The sequence below is a fragment of the Lupinus angustifolius genome, chromosome LG14, assembly GCF_001865875.1.
Source record: "Lupinus angustifolius cultivar Tanjil chromosome LG14, LupAngTanjil_v1.0, whole genome shotgun sequence".
Taxonomy (NCBI): Eukaryota; Viridiplantae; Streptophyta; class Magnoliopsida; order Fabales; family Fabaceae; genus Lupinus; species Lupinus angustifolius.
Genome location: NC_032022.1, coordinates 2,777 through 27,433, shown reverse-complemented (window position 1 = coordinate 27,433; position 24,657 = coordinate 2,777). Strand labels below are relative to the sequence as shown.

At 31.0% G+C, this 24,657-nt stretch overlaps 2 protein-coding genes across 2 annotated transcripts; both read right to left on the bottom strand.

The window, feature by feature from the left end:
• Positions 5,264–7,291, bottom strand: LOC109326195 (gamma-glutamyl peptidase 5-like). The gene is made up of 3 exons (XM_019558887.1): positions 6,759–7,291; positions 5,775–6,107; positions 5,264–5,487 (listed from the first exon to the last, which is right to left on the bottom strand). Exons 1-3 carry the CDS (start codon positions 7,071–7,073, stop codon positions 5,389–5,391), a joined length of 747 nt encoding a protein of 248 aa, XP_019414432.1. The 5' UTR covers positions 7,074–7,291; the 3' UTR covers positions 5,264–5,388.
• Positions 18,363–21,288, bottom strand: LOC109326262 (EG45-like domain containing protein). Its single transcript, XM_019558968.1, has 3 exons — positions 21,108–21,288; positions 19,294–19,573; positions 18,363–18,576 (listed from the first exon to the last, which is right to left on the bottom strand). Exons 1-3 carry the CDS (start codon positions 21,214–21,216, stop codon positions 18,570–18,572), a joined length of 396 nt encoding a protein of 131 aa, XP_019414513.1. The 5' UTR covers positions 21,217–21,288; the 3' UTR covers positions 18,363–18,569.

Here is a 24,657-nt window from a genome sequence, read left to right as displayed (position 1 = left end):
TATTTTATATATATATATATATATTAATTATTATAAAATGATAGGAGATTTACTTACTTCATATTTTAGTTGTCAATTATAGGGAAATATAATAATTTAGATTTACTTACTAATTCAAATAATTGGATTTCTTTAAAATTGATGTCTAAGATATGAAGTAAATTTAAAAACTTACTATTGAAGTAAATAAACTCTACCCTTATAAAATATATAAGCACTACTTTTTTGCTATTAGAGGTGAATGCTAAAATGCTTCTTCTTTGCTGCCTCACTTGTTTACAATTGGAATTGCTTCCTAATCGACATCAGTCAGCACCTTGCCCCCTTCCATGACAGAACTAGAGAGTTGGTCTTTTTCCCGCCCTGAAAAGAGTCAAAGTAAAATAGGGAGGGATTTTGCAGTCGTTATGATAGACTTTGATGAATCTCAATCCGAATGAGTGACCAAATCCCTATTAGAGGTGGACCCGTCTTTGCTAGATCCATCAGAAGCATGAGAGAAGAAATGAGCCTCCCTTTAGACCATGATGGCTGCTAGGGACTGGTTCGTACCATGCCTGTTGAAAGTTCCTTACAGAATACTAGTAGGCATGATCAATAGCTCTTATAGAAGGCAATGTAATTGATCAAATGGGGGCCCAACCACTTCGACTTCTTCAAAGTCAGAGAAGTGGACAAATGATGCTAGTCTTTTCGACGAATCAACTATGGCACTTTAATTAGCATTACCTTGTTTAAAAAAAAGCACTTATTTTAGTGAGCGAGTTAACCGCTTACGGCCCATCGATGGTTTGCTTTCAGTTGACTTTTGTGGTTCTATCGTAACTAAGATGATTATGTTATGTTAAAAGATTAGGAGTAAGGGCACTTGTTGTTGCCGCTATTAGAGTAAGAAGATCACAACTTAGCTTAAGGTTCACTTAACTAGGATAGATGGGCCTAGACCTTTTGCCTCCTTCCTTCAAAGAGCCGATTCGTGACAAGAGAAGAGCCTTGGAAACGACTAAAAGGCTAGTACCGTATACGACAAGACCAACCAGAGTTCCTACTAATACTCTTCTTACTAAAGCACCGACAACTCCAAGAACGAGAGATACATTCTAAAAAGAAAGAACTCCATCCTTTATCGGGTTATCTTAAACCTTAACATAGTCATATTCAAGTTATCCCAAAGGTCAATGAGCAGGAAGAGGTTTAGGAAGTTGATTCAAACAAGAAAAGAAAGGTTTATCAACATAATGAATTTCTATTCTCCGGTCTGGGAATTGGGAAGAAGAATGAATCAAGGCTAGGCCCCCGACTCACTACTTTATGCGCTTAGGAGTGCCTTCTAGCTTGCTTCTTAGAATCGACTTAGTCAGTCTCTCCCCTTCGACTAAGGCATCCTTGATTAAGTCTTACATAAAAGATAGATAGAATCGTAAAGAGTATGTTTGAAAGTGGTTGTTAGCGGGTTTCAAAGCATTGAAGGCCGAGCGAGAATAAAGAGAGAGGGAGCACAAGAACAAGAGCCAAGACCCAACCCAAGGTGGACATGGAGAATGTCAAAACGAGATCCACTCAATATGATTCGATTAGCTTCTAATGAAGTTCGAAGCAGTTTTGAAAGATAAAATTACCCGAGAAAAGTACCTTCGCCAGCTAGCAGCAAGCCAATATCTGAATCTCTTTATTCCTAGTCTCAAAGAGAGATAGACAAAAGGCTTAGATTGAAAAGCGGCTTTAGAGCGCAAATCAAGGATTCTGTGAGCAAACCGATTGGTTTCAGCCAAAGAAGCAGCAGAAGAAAGAGAATTAAAATAGAACTTGTCTAGTAAGTTGCTCACGAGCCAGTCAAGGAAATCCGATCTTTCATGAACAATTAGAAGGTCTTTCATAACTTTTCTCACATTTCGAAGTGAAGTAGGCGTCAAATGAGTCTAGGTGAAGGGAGGCTAGTCTGGTTAGTCCTTCTCCAATTAGCATCTCGCCTGGTCGTCTTCTTGAGTGAATAGCAACAAGTGCTAGTTCAAGTCAGTAATAATTTAATTCGTGGGATCTGTAACAAAACAATAATTAATATGATGGGAGGAGGCAGTTAACCAAGGGTCGCATAGGGGTGATGTCGTATCCTATTCAATAGAGAATTCAGAAGCTGACTCGGGTAGTTGGCGATAATACCTAAACTTATCATCAGATAAAGAGGAAAATGTCGACCCCTCTAATGCTTTTCCGATTCAATATTTAGCTGGCATCAACCTTTGTTTGAGAAAGGTAAAGCATTAATTGTAATCCCCAACGAGAAAAGTAGTTGACTTGATTAAGGGAAAGGTGAATGAGTTTACTTGCTTAAAGGAATTTACTTCCCAACCGGCTAATGCTTCCAGAAAGAGTCTAGGGGAACCTTTTTCTCTTATTTAATTTTTTACGTTAACAATTCTTACAAAACGGAAGACTCGAGCGAGGAATAAAAGTTCCTTTCTTCACTTATTATCTATTTTAACTTTTGAACCCTTCTTTGTTCTTTGGTCGAGTTACTCTGTATTCCCTCACCTGACCGCTCTATATTTTTACATATACCCTCTTTGGTCGAGAATACAGAATATTCATTCTCCCGAACCGAAGGAAGGGGCAGAGATTTAGTAACAACTCCTTACCAGACAAACAAAGGGGGTTGGCGGGAATAAGAAATAGAATAGGAGAACTCTTCGATCAGAGGCAGATTCTGAGTTGGTTAGCCTTACTTCTTATCTTCTCTCTACTTATACCCTTACCTTAGGTGGGTTGTGTTGTCCTTTAAAGAATAGCTATAGCCCAACGTTTAACGGGTATCCCTCCTACGAACAATCAATCTTTTGGGACATTCAACATTCAACTCCAGTTACGACTTCTCCTCGGTCGGGCATCTTCCCTCTTGCTTCACTTTACTTTCTCATTCTGGATCAATTCCTATCGTTTAACTCGAAACTCCCTTAGTGCTTTACTTTCTCACTTGCCTCCATCTTGCCCTTTTAACATCCATAATCAGTGCAAAACTTTTTTTAGATAGTTACTACATTATTTATGTGAATTATTTTTATTTAATTATATAAATTATCAATAATGTAATGAGAATTTAAAATATTTTATAATTTTAATTTCTTTCTATAAGCATGATTATAAATATTGTACCATAATGACCAATTTAACTTACTCGTGACCTAGTTCCTATATTGGTATAAAAGTTGTATTGGACATGTAGTTAAATTGGCTAAGATCCATATAATATTAATTAAATTATATTGTACTGATTAAAACTAGTTTGTGCAAGAAAAAAATTTATATTTTAAAAATGATATATTAAATATTCTAATATAGAACAACATGACCGATTAGTAATTGAACATTTTAATAAGAGAAAAAGATGTATATACTAACAGTGTAAAAATATTTATATTGTCATTGTATCTTCATTCTCTATCTTCATAAAAAATAATCAAAATGAATGGAAATGATGCACTGATTATGTATATATTTTTACACTGTCGATTGCACTCTTTCAATAATTGGGTTGCATATTATAAATAATAATATTTAACCTGTATATCGTTTATGTAATGAATATATCACTTAACCATGGTCTATATGATATACAATATTGATAATAATGTCCTTAAGTACAATTTTTTATTAAGAGCATTTTGTCCTCCGTAGGAAACGAATATATTCCGTCGGGTGTGAAAGCCTGAGGGCAACCTGCATTCGTTTCAGTGTTTCCCAATTCGGTCTTGCCAGCTCATTATGGTTCGTTATTAAACTATTGTGAGGAAAAACAATGTAAAATGTACATGAGTTTATATACTATCATTATATTATTTACTCCTCATATTTTTTCATCAGTAATTCTTCAAAATATTAATAGAAATGAATAGTGAATGAAATACTAACCACATATAAATATTTGTCCGAAAATACACATTATATTACACTTATATCATATTATGTTCAATTTATTTAAATTTATCAACTTAAATAAATTTATTTGATTCATCCCTTCTAATCTAAAGAATACTTTAGGAAAAGATATGGAAAGACTTTAGTGAGAATACTTTTAAAATAAAATAAATTATGAAAACAATAAACATGTATCATACAATCATTAATAGAATTTTTTTATTAATTTATCACGTAATTCTTAAAAGTTTATAATAATTAAACTCGGCTCGGACCACCTAATCTGATTGTTAACTGGAAACGTAATTGGTCTGAGATGCTCTTCCCAACGATTATGCACCAAACACCAGTATAAAATAGTTCGACTTAGACAATTTGAACATAAAACTTCGAACTCTGCCGATTAGACAATCAATTTGGTCAGTTCAATTAGTTTTAAGAAATATAAAAAAGACATTATTTTTAGAGGAATATAATCTGGTTTTCACCTATTTATAATTTTGTTTATCATTATTGTAATTATAGTTGTTAATTGGTAGTTTATATTAGAACAAAACATGTGTTGTTTAATTAAGTCTAAAATTTATTTATGCATTACAATTAAAACATATAACTTATAAGATATTTTCAACTTAATTGTAACATTTTGTTGTAATAAAATCTTGTGTGATGGTTGCTTAATCAGATACATGTGCAATGATAAATTATTATCTTTAAAATAAAAATGTTAAATAATCTTAGATTATATTTTTATTTTAATATGAACAAAGCCAATTGATCTAACCCATTGGTTCATTAGTCTCCAACTAATGACTCATTGATCCAATGCCTTTACCGAGTAGGTGATAAATCCGAATTTAATAATACAAAAAGAATAATTTAAATTTTATCTTTTAATCTGAAATAATCAATACGATACAATAATACATACATATTCTTTTTCCAATTTCTCATCCTAAGAATTATTAAAATATAAGGGGTTTCTTATATAAAAGCAAAGAACCTGTTAATTGCGTCAACTTCATTAAAGTCTAAAATTCCAAAGGTTCCTTCGCCAAATGTGTCACGTGTTAAAGAATGTGATTCTTTATGGCCTATATTTTCTTTATGAGATTCTTTAACTTTTCATTTTGAGCTTAATATCTATACATGAATGTGTAAAAATTTATACATGATCAATTTATCATCCATTATTCATTTAAATTACTTTTATTTAAGAGTAAATGATAATTAAAAATGACATTAAATAACTCTTACATTATTAATATATATATATATTTTTCTCTTTTATTTTTATAATCCATGCAAATTCAATACAAGTAAATAAAATCTTCACAAATTCTGGGGAGGCTAGTCAAATTTTTTGGGTTTCATTTATATTAACAAAACGGAAATACGTACACAAGGACAAAAAAAAAGATATTTCAAAGTTGCAAAATCCTAAAGTTTAGTTTACATATAAGAGATGCCTAAGCTCTATATTCCCTTGAGAAAATTCCTGCATATCTTTTCCCAGCACTTCCTGTCTGGTTCTGCTATTTCCAATCGACACTTCACATCTTCAGCATAATCTTTCTGTATATAAAAACAAGCAAAACATAAACTCTTAGATACTTATTATCTTTAACACCAAAGGTTGTTACTTAATAAATTACTACATATGTAATATAGGAAAAAAATGCGGCATGATGATCCCACCTACTATATATGTACTATTGGGATCTAAGAAATATATGTACTCAGTCTTATTATCATAAGCTAAGAGTAGACTATTTTCAGGATTTAAACTTGGAACTCTAAATCATGCTCTAAGTAAAAAACATTACTTATAGAAAAATTGTAATATACTACTTTGTTATTACCTGAATGAGATCTAGATTCAGAAGTCGATCTATAAGATTATATAGTATATCTTTGGTGTACTCAGGATGACCCTGAATCCCAAGAATGTGATCTGAAATTGCAAACATTTCAACTGCAGTTTTGTCTGAGGATGCAATCACTTCTGCACCCAAAGGAACTTCAAAAACCTCATCTTGGTGCACCTCAATGATGGTTAGTGAAGCTGGAATTTCTTCTAGATGCTGTAGGTAACTATATGGTGCTACTCCTTTCACAAAACTCACTTGTCTGGTTCCAATATCCCACCCTGTGTATGCTTTTCCTACCCTTCCACCCAATGCTCTGCATAGTACCTGTGAAATCAAAACCATTGTCACCAATCTTATTTTTGTGAATAAAATATATTTTGTAACTAATAATTGTTATCAATGTTTTATATTGTTATTCCAATTAATGTTCCATTTTATTTATTTATTTATGAATAATTGTTTTTAGTAATAACCAAGAATAACATAACCATCAAAAGAGGGGGGAATAGTTTATGAGCACCCTTATAAATTATTAACCTAGATCCTCTCATGTACTAGACCTTCTACTATTGGATGGATATGGTAACACGTGCCTTTCAAAAAAATAACGGTATAGATTATAAATTATTTTTAAATAAAAATTTATAAATCATGAAATCACATTTTGTCTCACATTCCAGTATTGAAATATCCAGTACTTGGGAGGATTTATGCCCTATAATTATAGTTACAATATTGCTCTTTAAAAATGCTTGTTTATGCTAGTGTATGACACTTTGGCAACACTTGGAATTTTAGCACAAGGTACCTATACTTTATGTTATAATCCTGAAAAGTGCTGCAAAAACATGTCATTTTTCGCAATTAAGATCAACGCAACGTAACTGGGAAATTGATACAAAAATATCTAATTATCTTGTAAGTATTGAACACTAGGTTAGATGTGGTAAAAAGGTTAAGGTGTTGAAAATTTACCTGATGACCAAAGCAAATACCAAGAACTTTCTTCTTCATAGCATCAAGAGTTTGTAAAAGGAAGCATAGTTTGAGGATCCAATAGTCATTAGCATATGCATCATTAGGACTACCACTAACCACAAACCCATCATATATATGAAGCTCATTGAAATCAGGAAACTCTCCTTCATAGACTTTGAACAAATCCCAATTTTCTCCTTTTTCTCCAAAAGCTTCTACATAGACATTGAAGTATCCACCATATATTTTCTTCACATAATCAGAGTCCTTTGCTGCTTGCAACAAAGCAAATCTTCTTCCTTCAATTCTCATATTCTCAAGCTAGCTTTTGCCTTGAAACAAAGCTGAATTTGAAGCAATAGGAATTGTATTTAAAGTTGGAATATAGAAAGAAGAAATAAACAAGTCCAAGTGGAGAATGATAATTTAGTTTGCATAGGAAAATAAACTTTTATAGAGGGAGACATGGACCAAATATTGAGGATGTTTCTAATGTTATTGGTCACATGGTAGAGGACAGAAACACAAGAGAACCTATTCTAATCCATCAATTTTTATCTAATGGTTTTTATTCAGCATTGTCATCTACCATAGTTATAGTATAGTCTCATTCTCACTTGATATGGCCATTTCCATACTATATTGCAAGTGTACTGAAATGAGTTTTTAACTTTAAATAAATACATAATTTATGGAAAAATACATTTTGCATAACTGAATGAGACATTCTGGATATATTGCATATAGATACGAGTAGGAAAATATCATCCAGTAAAATCGATATACTTTATCCCCATATTTCCTCCCCAACCAACTTTCGCAATCTGATTTTCGATTAAATATCGACTATGCGATGTAGAAAGAGGTTGAACTTGATTTTGAGTTCTTCTAAAGAATTTGGAGTCGCCACTACATTTTTTGAGTTTAAACATATAAAACTATATTTTAGGTCCCACTGAGAAAATATGATGTTTAAACATGAATTCAGAACTCAAAAGTCGATAAAGAATAAAAGAAGATGTTAGTACCTTGTCCGTCCTTAAAAATTTATTAATTAAAACGATGTACTCTTAATAATTTATTTTATTTTTTATTTTTGTCTATAACAAGAGTTCAACTTATTTCTATGTATCTATAGGTATGATAGAGAAATTAAAAGTGAGTAATTCTGAATTATGGCTACTCCAACTATCTTTAACCGAGGAGTCTTAACTAGGGATGGCAAAAAAAATCGACTCATGAGTATCCGTGGAAATACCCGCAGTGGGTACCCGAAATAATAGCTTATAGGCAGGAGCAGATTTTGTAATACCCACCCTATTGGTACCCGCAAAGTTATATATTTAATTTTTAATTAAATTTTTATATATTTATTATTATTTTGAGATTATATATCATATACATTATTATTATTTTATAATAAATAACACATATTTAACTATGATCATAAATTTATCATATTATTTAAGTAATAATTATTTTTAAATATTAATTATTACAAATTATATAAATATATAATTAAAATTAAAAACTTGTTGGGTATCCGCATATATTACGGGTTTGGGAATGAGAAAACACTACCCGCACCCGTTCGCGCTTGTTGCCATCCCTAGTCTTAACTAGTGTCTTACAGTTTGTGTTATTTCATGTGTCATAAGCTTATGATTGGTCAGAAAAATACCTAATAATTAAATTTTAACTTAAATATATTTTTTCTGATCAATAACAAGTTCATGACACATAAAGTGACACATACCAACGGGTGTTGGTTCAAGTGGTACATGTTTGATTCCCCTTAAGCAAAAACCCGGGTTCGAGTCTTGTGGATGGAAAAAATATCTGTTGGGAGAGTTAGCCCCACTTACTTCACACTTTGGATACACCAGATTGAACCCTTAACTACAGATTACGAATTTGAATCTTTTGAGAATACAAATGTGTTATATAATGGACAGAGAAAGATTTGTCGCCTATAACAATTTTACCTTGTTCCAAAAAAAATATTGATTTCCGGGAGAATAGTGTAGTAAAAAAATGAAATGTTTTACATAAAGTAATACAAGTATTACACAAAAGACTTTCATGTCAGAAAATGACAACAATAGTAATAAACAAAAGAACAATATTGAGGTCACACTCACATAACCAAGACGATTTAAGGGCCAGGTTCATTCGATGGTGAGTGAAAATGATTAAGGATCAGAATAAGGTAGGATATGGGATTTTAGTAAGTTGAATAGTACTCTTTTGAAAAGACACCACATATATATGTATATATGAATGGGCATATAGATATGCCAAGTGGGGAGAAAATTAACCTTTATCATTAAATGAATGGTCCCAATGTGAATTTTGCTTTCTTTCTCCAATCCCCATGTGATTTTTTGGTTTTGCAATGGGACCATTCAAGATTTAATGGTTTAGGATATGTATGCATATGTCAAGTTAGAGGAGTAGCATTAAAGATCACATATTCCTATTGAAAATACTCATCCAAATCAATCAAAATGTTATTTTTAGTTTTATTATTTAATAACAGTATGTGATTGATCCAATATAAGAAACAAAATTTTGTTTAGAACAATTGACTTCTATCTTAGAAGAGATAAAGACTTATATGAAGACGCATGTAAGACAACTAATAAAATGTTGCTAATACATTAAAATTTTAATTCCCATTAAAATTTAGTCATAAATAATAGCACAAAAAATATAAATACATTTGTCTCCAAATATTACATGTTGTATATAAATTTTTCTACCTTAAATAATAATTCTTAGAGTGAGAAATGGGTTTTAGTCCTTTCATGAATTATTAAGATTAAAAATATAATATATAAATTTTTTATTTTACTTTTTTATTCGAATTTTAAAATTTTAGAACATCATAATTTCTATGTGAGTTAATATTAATTTTTTTATCTTATCTTTCATAATATCTACATAATAATATAGATAATCTTTATATCTCTTAATAATCTATACATTACTGACATATAAGATTATGTGTGCATAAAAAAGTGTTGAAGACACATGTAACATGTTACATTTGAAGATAAATACATTTTATAGTTTTTAATATTATTATTTAAAATTAAATTTAATTAAAATTAAAATATTTATGTATTGTCATGATTTTATTAGTTTTCTCTATATTATTTTGTAAGACCATAATTTGCATCAGCCATCACGTATCTGATAATGATCCCAATGACCTCATCATCACACGTATACTTAAAGGTGCACCACGATTAGTGTATACCATTCCTTACGTACCTCCATCATAATATTCCTATCGCATATATTTTCCTCTTTTAGGTGACTCAGATATCACAGTGGATGAGAATCCTACCGTAATAACGACTAGATAATTATCATCAATTCAGACTTATTTGAGCTAACTTTTGGCCTCTACGCATGTGTTTTGTATAATTTATGTTTTTTATTTTACTTTTATAAATCGTAAGATTATAAAACATGAGATTAAACTGTTTATGTTTGAATATCATACTTGAAAACTAGATATAAGTTATTCTTTTTTGTTTGGGTAAGATAGAAATATTATTTTTGTAGAGTAAATTAAAAAACCAAATGATTGTTTGTTGAGTTAAAAATCTGTGCACTAAGGTATTAATTTTTTTTACTCTGTCAGCACATCACTCATCATTTATTTGTATTATTTTTGTTTGAGAGTGAGTCAATAGTGATTAATAAATCAATGTTGGATGATTTACTGACAGTATAAAAAATACTTACACTGTCAATATATACATATTAAATTATTGTTTGTTTATATTGTGATTATTTTGATTTTTTAACATAAGTTTTAAATATATAATTTTTAATATTTATCTTATTATATATATATATATATTGCTATGAATTTTTTTCATTTTCATTACTTGAAGACAAAGCCTAAAAAAATTAAAATAAAATATAATATCAAAATCAATATTAACATATGATACATTTTCCTTTCATCTACACCATGCATTTCTCATTAATTAGGTCTTAACAATGTCATTTCATTATTTTACGGTGAGATAAGTTGGACCATTTGATATAAGTTGAACTATTTGATATACTTAATTGTCATGATCCAATGATAACATAAATTCTTGGCGTGTAGTTTTTCAACGTATCTCATATCATGAACTTTGTTTTTCATAATTTTGCTTCACAATATTCCTTTTCCAATTATTTCTCACAAAAGTTCTTAGATGATGGTTAATGATTTAGGTTATTTCTTGCCTTCAAATTTATAAAGGTTTTTTCTATATAAGTGAAAATTTTATTAAAGGTGGAACAAAATTCTAGGCACTGAATAACAAATATACATGACAATCACCAAGAGAAAAACAAAAGGAAATAACTAACCCCCACTAAATCAGGTTAATACACCAATCAAACCAAGATAAGCTTGAGTCTTTGTGTCTATCTTTAATCCATAACCAAGACTTGAATCTTATCTCATACACTAACTCCTTCGTACACACATTATTATCGTTAAAGATGACGTCATTTTGCCACTTCTAAAGGGACCAAATTCCAACCATTCAAAATACAGAGCAAACTTTTTGCAATAGTCAATCCTTAACTGACAGAAGATATTGCAAATAGTGGGACTTTCTAGTAGGAGGTAACATCACAACAAGTCCCAACCAACTATAGAGAAGCTGCTAAGTTAGATAAAGAACAAAAAAGAGAAAAAAAAGTGACCCATAGTTTCTGGCTGAGCATCACACCAAACACACATTAGATCGTTACCAATGAAAATACCATCCATATTGGCTAAGTTCCACTTACATGAAATTCTATCCAGGATAATCCTCCAAGCAAGCACACCAATCTTCAAAGGTGCCAAAGATTTCCAAACCACCTTCTACAACATGTGATCCTCTAGGTTAGGCTCATCCATTTGCCAAATCACTTTATAGCTTACTTGACCGAATAACAATTAGACACATCATGTCATATCCATTTGTCTTCTACATCCCCCTTAAGCCTAATTATACTCAGAAGCGAAAGAAACTCCTCCATTAGAGGGTTTTCCCACTCAAACGACTCTTTCCTCCAAGGTAACTGCCAATTCCAAAACCCATATCTCCAAAACCCTAAATGCCCAATCATATCCCCTTTAGCCGTACACAAATTATAGAGCCTCTCAAAAGAATCTTTTAAAGGACATTCCTTCACCCAAAAATCCTGCTAAAATCTAGTATGACTCTCACTCCCACCACTCTTTAAACCATTATTAATCTGCCCTTGAATAATGTCTAACCCTCCCACAACCTTTTTAAAATCCCGTCACCAAAGAGACTTTGAGGACCCCCAAAGCCCACATCATCCCAAACAAAACCAGATTGAACCCCATACTTGGATTCTAACACTTTAGACCAAAAGTCTCTCTTTTAATTAAAAACCTCCACCTCCATTTGCCAAGCAGTGTTAAGTTAAAAGACTCTAAATGTTTGACACCAAGACCACCCCAATCACGATCCTTCCAAATCGTATCCCACTTGACCCAATGGATTTTCCTATGACCTCCAACACATTCTCACGAGAAATCTCTCTGAATTTTTGTCACATTCTTAATCACACACCTCAAAGCTTTGTTGAAGGATATATGATAAACCAGTCAGACGTTTAATACAACATTAATCAGTACCACACACTCACCAAAGGATAAAAAACGACCTTTCCAATAAGCTAACCTCTTTGACATGTTGGAAAAATGTCTTTCCACACCTCCTTTCTTCTATAGTTAGCACCCACCGAAATCTCCAAAGATTTCATTGGCCAAGACCCCATTTTATAGTTTAAGTACATTGTCATACCATCTAGAAAACTTGGGTGAATATTGACACCAGATAAGCTGCATTTGCCAAAGTTAACCTTTAGACCAAAACAAGCTTCAAAAAGGACTTTCTAATAATAACCGCATGATTGGCATATTCGAGAAGGTTGACCCCAAACTTTTCCCTTCCGACTTCGTACTATTCAAACATGTTATTCGTAAACACTATCTTCATAAGCATGTAATATCCTCTACAAATAATAGGAACATGAAAAGAGATAAAAAAAATTACCTTGTCTAATATCGCGTAACATTTTAACTCTATGGGTAGAACTACCATTGACTAGAATAGAAAAGGAGGTTGTTGACACACACTCCATCATCCATTATCTCCACTTGGTGCAAAAGCCTAACTTATCCATCATATGATCAATGAATCTCCAATTGACTGACTTATAAGACATAGCAAAATCAATTTTAAAAATAGCACAACCCTTCATGTTTCTCTACACATCATCAACTATCTCATTTAGAACCAACATGCTATCAAGAATCTCTCTCTATTTTTTTTGGTTTCCCACGGGTATCCTTGCACTAGAGGTAATCCTATCTGAGCCGAGAACATCCACAGGTATGTGGGGCTAACTCTCCCAGTGCGTATTTTTCCATCCATAAGACTCGAACCCGAGACCTTGCTTAAGGGGAATCAAGCTTGTACCACTTGAACCAACACCCGTTTGTAATCTTTCTCTCTTTGATGAAAGTAGAATGATTATCATAAGTCACTCTATCCATCACCTACTTATGCCGATTTACAATGACATTCGAAATGATCTTGTACAAACATCTAATCAAGGAAATAGACTTATAATCGTTAAGAGACATGGAGTTCACCTTCTCAGGGATAAGAAACACAAAAGGCAAATTAACACTTGCCATAACATCACCCCACATCAGATATCAAAATTCCTTGACAAATTTGAAGTTATACCTATGTGGACCTGGACTCTTGCTACTACCACAACTCCAAACAACCTCATTAATCTCATCTTATGAGTAATTAGAGACAAGCAACTCTTTCTCGGATTCAGAAATCTTGCTAAACTTGACCCCCCCCCAACAATGGTCTCTACCAACTATCTTCAAAGAAGGCAAGATGATAATGATCTTTAATATCCTCCTTCAACTCGAACACCTCTTTGACCCTAGAGCCATTAAAAGATAAGCCATACAAAGAGTTCATACTTCTTCTGGATTTCAAAAAACTGTGAATGAATTTAAAATTAGAATCCTTATGCTCGACCCATTTAGACCTGGATTTTTTAAAAGTGATCTTGTCTTTCTTTTGAGCCAGCCTCCAAGAATCAACCCAAATAAATATTTTAGCCTCCAACTCTTCCCACGACAAATCAATAGACTCACCTTTTAAATCAAGCTTATTTATCTCCAACTGAATATCTTCCATTCTGTTGACCAAGTTACCAAAACATTCACGGTTCTACACCTTCAATATGTTCTTCAAAGACCTCAACTTCTCTTAAAGTCTAAACATACTCCAACTATCCACCTGAAGACCTGACCATTCTGACTATACCACCTTTTTGAACTCTTTATCCTGCAACCAAACATCTAGAACCCTAATAGGTTTTGGATCCCAATTTTGCACCCGACATTTCAAGATAATTGTTGAAAGGTATTTTTGAGAGATGTTTTATTTTTCCTCTCTCATTTTATCGGTGTGTTCTTTTTATTTGATTAAGTAAGAGAACTCGGTTTTATTATTTGTTCGTCATCTCGGCTTAGTTGAAATAAATTCCAACGCTGGTATAATGGTTTCAAAAATATTCCAGTTACAACTTACTTCTTAATAATCATGTGAATGAGTTATTCCTTCTTTGCCTCATCTTGGCTTTGTTAGAATAAATTCTAACACCGGTACAATGGTATCGATGCAATCCCTTATTACATAATTATTAAGTACCTTTGTATACCATCTCGGTTTTGTGGAATAAATTCCAACACCGGTTTAATGGTATTCTAATGTACAAAAGTGATGAATAGTTAGTTGTTAGAATCAAATAAATAATTAAAGAACAAAAGAATAATAAATTTAAGTGACCTTTATTTATTTACTCCCTTTCAAGTTCCTTTTATTAACAAACCAAACTTCTTCCTTAAGGAATGTTGGTATTCGGAAAGTAAATAACAATAAATAAAAGTTAGTAAGTTAGTTTCATCACTTTTGTAAAAAGATGTTTTCAACAAATAAATTTATTGATAACACTTTACTATTTTATAATTTACACCTCTTTCAAGATTCAATTGTAGTATAGAATAGGGTTATGTCGAACCACAAGGAATTGCCTAATAGAATGAATCATATGAATATGTCAAAACACAAATAATGAGTAAACATATTTTTGTTGGTTTTTCGGTTTGATTTGCACATAAATAAATTAACAAAAAGTTAACTAAGTATTCACAAATTCTTGAGGAGACAAGATTATTTTGAATAATGAAAATATTTCTCGACTTCTTATGAGTTTAAACTACTTAGACAAGTTCTTATATTTTACTTTGATTAACTCCAAACACCAAGTTCTAAAATCCTCCTTTTAGTATATGTCCTAAAATGGTAGAATGATAATCACTTTGATGAGCAATATATTACACACTATTCATAACCTTAATTTAGCATGATTGATGATTCTTGGTGCCTAATTGACTTTGTTTCACATGGTTTATTGTTTTAGACTTTGTTGGACTAATATTCCTAAAATGAGTTAATTTGGGATTATTTGGCCTGATTAAATCTATTATCATTTTCAGATCACATTTGGCACCAATGGCATTTTGGGAGTCGAGGAAATGTGTTGAAGTGAAGATTGTGTTTTTAATTTAGGAGTTGTTTTTATTGTAATTTAGCTTTGAGCCCATTGTTTAGGCCCAATTCGGTTTATGTGTGTTGGAGGAGTTAAATTCGGATTCCCCACTCCTAACACACACACTTTTACTTTGCTTCACTTTGAAAAAGACTCATTTCCGTTTTCCCTCTTTTTGCTCTGCTAGGGTTTCACCCATTCTTCATTTTCTCATTTTCGGTTTTGATGTGAACCTCTTCAGGAGATTCTAAGAACGATCTGTTCTTGGTTGGTGTTTGCTTGTTTAGTTCACATCAGGTTTGCTCTTCCATTGCCATGGAAGGCTAAATTTCTGGACTAAATTCATTTGGTAATGTATCACAACTCTTTGGTAATGTATCACAAATCTTCATGATGGAACACAACTTATTTTTGGATGTTCCGTTTTGCTCTTATTTTGGTTCCTTTTTGTTTAATGCACTTATCATAAATGTCTCTCAAAAGAGGGTCTTCACTATCAGAATTGTCCTTGATAGAATTACAGTTTCCCTTATACTTCCCATCACCTTCAATAGTAAACTTCAAAATATTGGAGGGAACCCCCAAACCTAATTAGGCACCCTACTGGATGAACCGACATGATTTGATTTTTGAACCGCAAAGAGAGAAGGGCACAGTTCTATAGCCACATGGTTCATGTTGTTATTAGATCATTTCATGTTGGACCCCACCTCCTTATGCATGCCAAAATTCGAATAAAACAAAAGAATTAAATTCTTTTGATTAGAATTTGACCCATTAAAAGCCTCCAATCCGGATTCAAATGGAAAAACAGTGTGCATTACTTCCCTTTGAAAAGGGGAGAAAGACTTGAGTGAAGATATATGTATGTGAAGACAACTAATAAAATATTGCCAATACATTAAAATTTTAATTTCAATTAAAATTTATTCATAAATAATAGCATTGTAAATACTCAATTTTGACCGGGGTAAAAATTTCAAAATAAAAAGAGGAGGAAATCAAAATTTCAAATGTTTGTAGCATTTGAGCTTTTTCCCTTAGCCCAACCAGAAACCCTAATCCCCACCCCCTATATAATACCTAACTTAGCAACTCACAAGTAGGGGAATCAACAAAAAAACAGGGAGGCAACCCTAATTTTTGAAAGAGAAAGAACACACTTAGAAAGAAAAAACACTTGATAATAAGAGAAGGGAGAATAAAAAATAAAGGTATCATTTTCTTCATCTTCATTTTTCACAAGTACTAAAGATGTATTTTCTTCTTATTTGTCACATTCTTTTTTGTTGTTGTTATTATAATGAGTGTATGTTGTCTAGTAATTGTGTTTGAAAACTAATTTTGTTGTTAAACATCTCACAATGTTGTTAATCCTAAACCCCAATTTAATTTTAACTTAACCCTAAACCTCAAATTGATTTTAAAACTTAATCCCCAAATTGATTTCAAAACTTAATCCCTAAATTAATTGTACCCTAAAAACCCCAAATCAATTTCACCGTAAAATTCCCAAACCAATTTCAAGACCCTAACCCCCAATTATTTTTTCTTAGCTACTGTTTTGAGTTTTTTAGTTTTTATTTATTTTTATTTATTTAATTATTTTTATTTCGTTTTTTATTTATTTAATTATTTTAATTTCTGTTTATTCTTGTTATTGTTTTGTTCTTGGTTGATATTATGTTATTGTGTATTCTTTGTTATAATACAAAAAATATTAACTCTAAATATTTTTTCGAGTGTGCACCTACTAAAGTATGGCTTCATCCCTCATTCTAGTAAAACATGGATGACAATTAAAACTGAATTTGTGGGTACAGTCCAAAATAAATTCAAATTTAACTGAGAAATCATATGTGATTGAGTTCAAGCTTTACTTGAGTTCAACTTTTAGATTCGGGTTTGGTATAGTTGGTACTCTAACCCGAACTCGCCTAGAAACCGAGTAATATATATAAAACTACAATATTATATATATACATATATATATATATATATATATAAATATATGTTTCGGGTGTGTTCTCATCAGGTTCAGGTTGCCCGAAATCCGACAGGTTCAGGTTACCCGAAACCCGACATATACGGGTTACCCGAAAGCCGACAGGTTCGAGATGATATCATTATTTTCAACCTCGCTTAATTTAGGTTTGGGTTCTGATTCAAATTTTAGATTTCTGGTTCAGGGTTGGTAAGCACAAACTTGACCTCGACCCATCTTGATGTCATTCCTATAACAAAGTTGAGTTTCTCATTTGCATATAATTTGTACAATATTATATGTGATGATTTATTTGATATGTATAATTGAATATTGGATAAAATAAAAGGTTATTATGTCCAATATAATATTATACTTTTGTTATGCTATTTTCATACTATGTCCATGTTGCAAAAAATATCATAAATGATGTCTGCAAGCAAATTCCAAATCCAGTATTCATAAATTGCAGATATTTTATTGATACAAGATATCACAAGATGTTATTATCCCTGTTTCCTAAATACTTAAATGATAAATTGAGTATATTGGATAAGATAGCAACTTATCAAGTTTATATTCTATTATACTTTTATTCTGCTATCTATCATACTATATATCTTTATTCTATGTTGTCTACCAAAAATATCCTAAATGATGTTGGGGCAAACAAATTCTAAATCCAATATTAATATATGGCACATGTTTTATTGATACAACGTATCAGAAGATGTAGATCAAGAGAGGGTCCACTACTAGATTGAGATGATGACATATGTATTTCAAAACAAATTGGATAGGCAAGATTTTAATTTTTTAAATAAATAAAATAATAAATATCAAACTTTCCATCCACCTCATATTCTAGCGTTGGACTTTTATGCTTAAATATGAATTGATTCTTTTAAAATGCCCATTAAATAAGAAAACGGAGGAAGGAAATAAAAGGTTCACGATCCACAAGTATTTAATGGGTCGCATATATTTTATTCATACAGCTTTATTATTATATCAAATACATCTGATATAATTATTCTTATTGAAGTTTATTCAATTTTATTGATGATATATATATGTCAATGTCATTAATAATCCTCCTAGTTCCCCAAACAACTTGACTATTTTCTTCTTCGAGCATCTCACATTTACACCCTGCATGTAATACACAGTTAGATAAATAAATAGCTAGGACATTGAAATTAACCAGTCATGACGATAAAAATGAGAAATCACTTATATCCAATATAATCTCACATCAGGTGATAGTCACCAAAATATTACAGTTGTAGTGACTACCTCAACCACATGATACTATAATTATGGTATAATATTGAATCATGTGATGTGATCGCATTGAGTCGCAATACAACGACATTGGACTGTATAACAATGCAACTATAGTATGATACTGTATCATAATACAACTGTAGTATGACACTGAATTATATGATGTGATGACATGATTACACAATTGTAGTGTGATAGCTCAACCGCGTCACAACGTAATTGTAGTGTGAAATTGAATCATGTGATATGACCACATCAAGTTCCAACACAATTACATAGACCACATTTGGACCATATTGAACGGCATCTAATTCAAAATGATTTCTTAATCACATTATAATTTATATCACAACGGTCACAATCCACATAGCAGCAATCACAATTACAATAACCACAATCATTACTAAAATTTAAAATATTATTAATTGTTACTAACAAAAAAACAATCTTATCATTAAAAATTCTGACTTTTTTCTTTTAAAAAGAGTTATTTTCTATGAGGTGATTGTTTTGTATCGATAATAAAAATAATGATATATAATAGTGAGTATAGAAGATTTCCGTTGAAAAAAATGAGCTTACTGCGTGTAGTCAATTTGAATTTTCCCAGCATTGATGTCAGCAATGGTAGAGAAAGCTTCTTGAGAGAGATCAATGGTTCCTTGGCACCCTGGTGAAGGACAACGATCTACAATCTTAACAGTAACACTGCCACCCTTGCAAGGCTCAGGTACACCTTGGTTTGTTGCACCTGTGCATGTGATTGTATACATTTGACCACATGCACCTCCATTGTTCCATATTGTATCACCTGCAGCTGCAATCATTGTGCCCTGGTCTTCGTACCCATAGCATGCAGATGCTGCAAACTCAATTTCAAACCACATGCAATGTTATAATCCTTATCTATATAGAGATTTAACATCAAAGCATATGTGTTTTAATGCGTAGGACTTCAAGCTGTAGACTATAGTAGAGGGAAATATGTTTGAGTGTTGGCGTATGGTGGCTCATAAGTTCGGAAGTGAAGAACAGATAAATGGCGTGGGCAAAATAGACATGTTTTTGAGAATCCGATGGAAGTAAACTATAAAAAAGATCCACGGTCAGGGCGTGTAAGCCACCATAGCCATGAATCGGCACATGCAAGGTTATGCAATGATCCATGACTTGGCCGTGTAAGCCACCATGACTTTGGATGCAATGGTCCACCTATACCTTAAGTGTACTTGAAACATTGTGCTAGTATTTGTAATCCTAACATCTACTAATATACCCACACCCACTTAATGTTGAGGAATATGTAAGCACATTAGGCTAAAACGCATTAACAAAGTCTTTCGTAATTTTCTTTATCCTATGTATATCTACATTATTACTAGTGATCCACAATAGTAGATGAATATTAGTTGTAATACTTCAGCCTTAAATATGCAATTCCTCTCAATTCATGAATTTATTAAGTGTGTCATTCTGTCGAATTAAACACCCTCAAATTTAGTAAGATAGCCATGGGTTGAGGTGGATTAATATCACAAGCACAAAGTAGTCATTTTATTACTCACTTTTTAATGTCAACCATCAATATTTTTAATAAATACATCCATGATGATACAAGAGGGGAGCATAGAATCACAAAACTCAAGGGAGAACATCATCACCCATGTTTATATCATCACAATCTTTGATATGTATTTTTTTTAATTACCGGAAAAATAATCTTTATTAATGATGGGGGTGCTACAAGTACACCCATGGAAGAAGAACAGAGAGAATGGAAAAGCCTCATACAAAAATGCAGACCCACATGTGCTATCTAATTTGATTGACGATTTATATCTTCAATAACTAAATAACTAATGATGAAAGATGATAAGAGATGTTAATTTGTTGACCATTTCAAAATGGATGATACAAGGAAGGTTGTGACATTTATTGCGAGACATAAGGTTTTATCTCAAATAAAACATGCCTTCATTTCATGATTATGCATGTTTTTTTATAGCTTATTATGAGATGAAAGGCTATAGAGGGAGATGGCTGGTTATCCTTCATGGAGGACTAGTATGTGCAACATGTCTAAATATTAACCAAAATTTAAGCATGTGAAGAAAAAAAATGAAAATTTTGGCTAATTAATTATGTGTTTGATAGATTCACATGGGTGTAATAATTATAATTAGTGTTTTAAATTGTATTCTATGTGAAATTGTAAACACCATATTGCAATCTCAATTACAGTGACATGAGTCATAATTTTCCATAATTGAGATAACATAATCATAATTACAATTTAAAATACTAATGATAATTTATTATTATAAAATAAAGAAAACCAATATACTAATGCAAGTGATAGCTATTCATGCAGAGAGAAAAAAATGTTTGTTACTCACGAACATAAACTGTGTAATAAGTGGCAGTTCCTGAAATGGCAGATGTCACTGAGATAAAGCTTATGATGGCAAGTCCCATGAGAAGCATTGCACAAGTTTTGGTTGTCATATCTCTATGTGTGACTTCAATATTTTTCAAATTAGTTTGGGAATGTGTTCTTCATCTAAGTTGGGTAGGAAGTACCTTTTTATAGAGAAAGTTGTCACATAAAATCATTCTACCGTATTATCTAGAATTTGGAAAAGAATACTTTAGATACAAGTTATTATGTGTACTTTTGTATTTAAGGGTAAAGTATTATTATATAACATCTAAAAAATAAAAGTCTTACACCATGTTATTATTTCTTCTTTTATATTTTATGTATTTTCCTCTCCAATAATAGAGAATCTTGATCCTTAGAATTTGGTAATAGAGCTTCATATTTTGTGATTGTAATTTTAAATTTGGTTTATATGTATTTAATATTATACATAGTCAATCTTTAAATTCTGATAAAAAAATAAAAACTATCTTAGATACTGGACAACATATAAAATTTAACAAATCTCTATAATGACACACCAAACTATATTTGCTGTCTCAATTTTTGTATAACTTTATGTGCCATTAATTCTGATTGGTTATAAAAAATTTATTTATATTAAAATTATAATTATTAAATATTTTTCTGGCTAATCATATTTCCTGACACATGAGGTACTGACAGATTAGATGTTCTTCCAACTTTTTAAGGCGTCCAATTTGCATGTATTAGTGGCTGCGTAATATTAATGTTTTCCAAGTAGGTTAGAAGTCTCAACAAGTTTCTACGTAGAAGACTGACTATTAGAATTACAGATGTTTTTCCACATAAAATTTAATTTTCATAAATATCATGGAGTTACTTTTTCAGATGTACCAAAAAGAATCATGGACTTACTTCACATTTTATATTATATGATTTGGTTAATTGCTAAAATGGCAGTAGAATATTTTTGTTAATCGTATGTCTGAGTTATGAAAGAAAGGAAAAAAGAAAAAAAAATATAATTCTCTTCATTGTTTAGAAGTAAGGAATTTACAGAGAGAGAAATAAATAATAATAATATAATAATATTTTTTTATTTATTTAAAAATGTAATTAAGTGAGAAATTTGTTGATAATAATATATAATTTTACTAGAAATATTTAGGTATTTTCACATTTTGATTATAGAAACCCCTAAATTTGTGGAACTATAAAAATAAATACATTAAGGGTTTGGAGGGCTTGAAAAAACCTTGAAGGGTTAATTTTGAGAGTTGGATTTTGGAAGGAAAGAAAATGTTTGACTCTGTTAAATACACTTGTGAGATGACTCTCAATTCTTTCTCAGTCTTCACTTCCCTTGTTTCCCTCCAAAATACAACTTCCAAACAAACTGTAAGGCTTTTTTGGAAGTGAGATTTTGGAGGGGAAGAGAATGAATGACTTTGGAAAGTCTTCCCCTTGTTTGGGAGTTGGATGAAGGAGAGAAGAAGATTTTTGAGTGTCTCTCAAACCCTCTAAAACTCTCGATATGTCTATTTTAAAAGTTCATACAATTTGATGTTTTTTAGAAATAAAATGTTAAAATAGCTAATATTTTTAGTAATATTATACAATTATACATTTTTGTCCATTTCTCATTATTAATTATATTTTTAAAGGAAAAATAAAAATATTATCACATTATCATTACTTTACCATCTCTTCTAAATTTTATACTCCCAACTAAGGTGGGGAATTTCCTTCATTTTCCCTTCCTCCTCTTTCTCTCCTTCCTAAACCTTTAATCTATTTTCTTCCATTTTCCTTATAACTCCCAAATAAAACCTAAAACTTTTTTTTTTACTTCATCCTACTCTCAAACCATATTGAGACTTTTCAAAATCATCTATTCTTTTCTATTCCCCTCAAAAAATAGGCTATCAAACAAAGCCTAAACTAATTGTATTTGCAAGATTATGAATTTAAATTCTAAGTAACCAATATTTTTGGGAAGATATTTATCAATTGGGCTTGAAAATTAAAATTACAATTTTGGTTATGACGATGCCAAATCAAAGACGGAATCTGGATCTAGTAAAATCATCAATGTATTAAATTTCAATACTGGACCACAATCATTCAGCATAATCTCTCTCCTTGTGACTATTCGTATTTCACATGGTATTTTTGAATAAAAATTTAACCCTCATTATTAAAAAACATTCCATTTCAAATTTTCTTTACTCTAGGAAAATAATTTAACTATAATTTGATTTTTTCTCTAATTAGATTTTCCATTTTAGGAATATGTCTTTAATTACTATAATTCATCAACTATAATTGTTGATTTTGCTTACTTATTTTTTATTTTGTTCTTTTCCAATATTTGTAAATCATAAATATCTTTTGTCAATAAGAGGAAATTATGTCAGAGTGGAATAAAACCAGTGCATTTGACTTATCCATCATGATCTTAATTATTACCAGCCTTTACACAATTCAATCACTAATATGAATTTTAATATTAGACAATTATTATTACCAACCTTTACACAATTCAATCGCTAATATGAATTTTAAAATTATGAAATAATTGTCTAATATTAACAATTTGATTTAATCAATGTGTTTTTTACCCTTTTACCAACACAGATGAATAGTTCCTCCAGAGATGAGTCTATCACTCCTAACAATTACTTTTCCATGGATTCAAATCAGTATACATTGGCAAGGAAGCCTTATAATCTAGTTTGCCTAATATTAACCTTCTTGTTTCTTTTAATTAGAATGTGGAATTTTTAGTAATAAAGATTTATATTTTAGTTGAAATATATAATAGATATTAATGAGAAAAATAATCATATTTAATTCAATTGAATTAAAACTAAGTTATGTATAATTGTGATTATCACACAATATATATTTGAAATATACTAATTAGTCATTATTGGTATTTCTAAAATTTGAAATCCTACTTTTTGTCTTTTTATTAAATATCTTTTGAACTAGACAACCCTGTATGAACTAGGAATATTCAAAGTTTAATAACATTAACTCTTCCAAAAAGATTTTTCTTTCATACATAAGACTTGAACCCACATATTAATTGAGGAGGAAAAGTTAAATTAATAAATCATGTACCTTATTAACTAACCATACTTATGATGATATTTGAACCGAAGAAAAATGTAAACTTATTATTTTTTGTTAAGTGTTAAAATGATCATAAAATTTTTACTATCAATTTTGAGGTATTTTAACTCCTTACAAAATCCAAATTGTTGGCTTTTATGATCATAAGTGATTAACCATGTTAAGTGGCAAAATATCACATTTGAAGTGTTTGTTCAGGCTAAAACCTAAGGAATGACAAAAAAACCAAGTTTTGAGGCAAAATTACTCAGGATCAACGTAGGATTCAAGCCCAGTGCATTAGACAATATCTAATACATGCACTTGGCGCCAAAGCCACGCTCAACAACAAAAGGACCTGTGCCCAATGCAATCCTCCACTTGGCAGATTTAATTACGAAATTCAACAATTAATATTTGTTTCG

Excerpts from the sequence above, each read along its gene's own strand:
- LOC109326195 (XM_019558887.1), bottom strand. The coding sequence starts at position 7,073 with ATGAGAATTGAAGGAAGAAGATTTGCTTTGTTGCAAGCAGCAAAGGAC. Across the intron at positions 6,108-6,758 it reads GTATTTGCTTTGGTCATCAG|GTACTATGCAGAGCATTGGG; the intron begins GTAAATTTTCAA and ends TTGATTTCACAG. Across the intron at positions 5,488-5,774 it reads TGAATCTAGATCTCATTCAG|AAAGATTATGCTGAAGATGT; the intron begins GTAATAACAAAG and ends TTTTATATACAG.
- LOC109326262 (XM_019558968.1), bottom strand. The coding sequence starts at position 21,216 with ATGACAACCAAAACTTGTGCAATGCTTCTCATGGGACTTGCCATCATA. Across the intron at positions 19,574-21,107 it reads TTATTACACAGTTTATGTTC|CATCTGCATGCTATGGGTAC; the intron begins GTGAGTAACAAA and ends TTGAGTTTGCAG.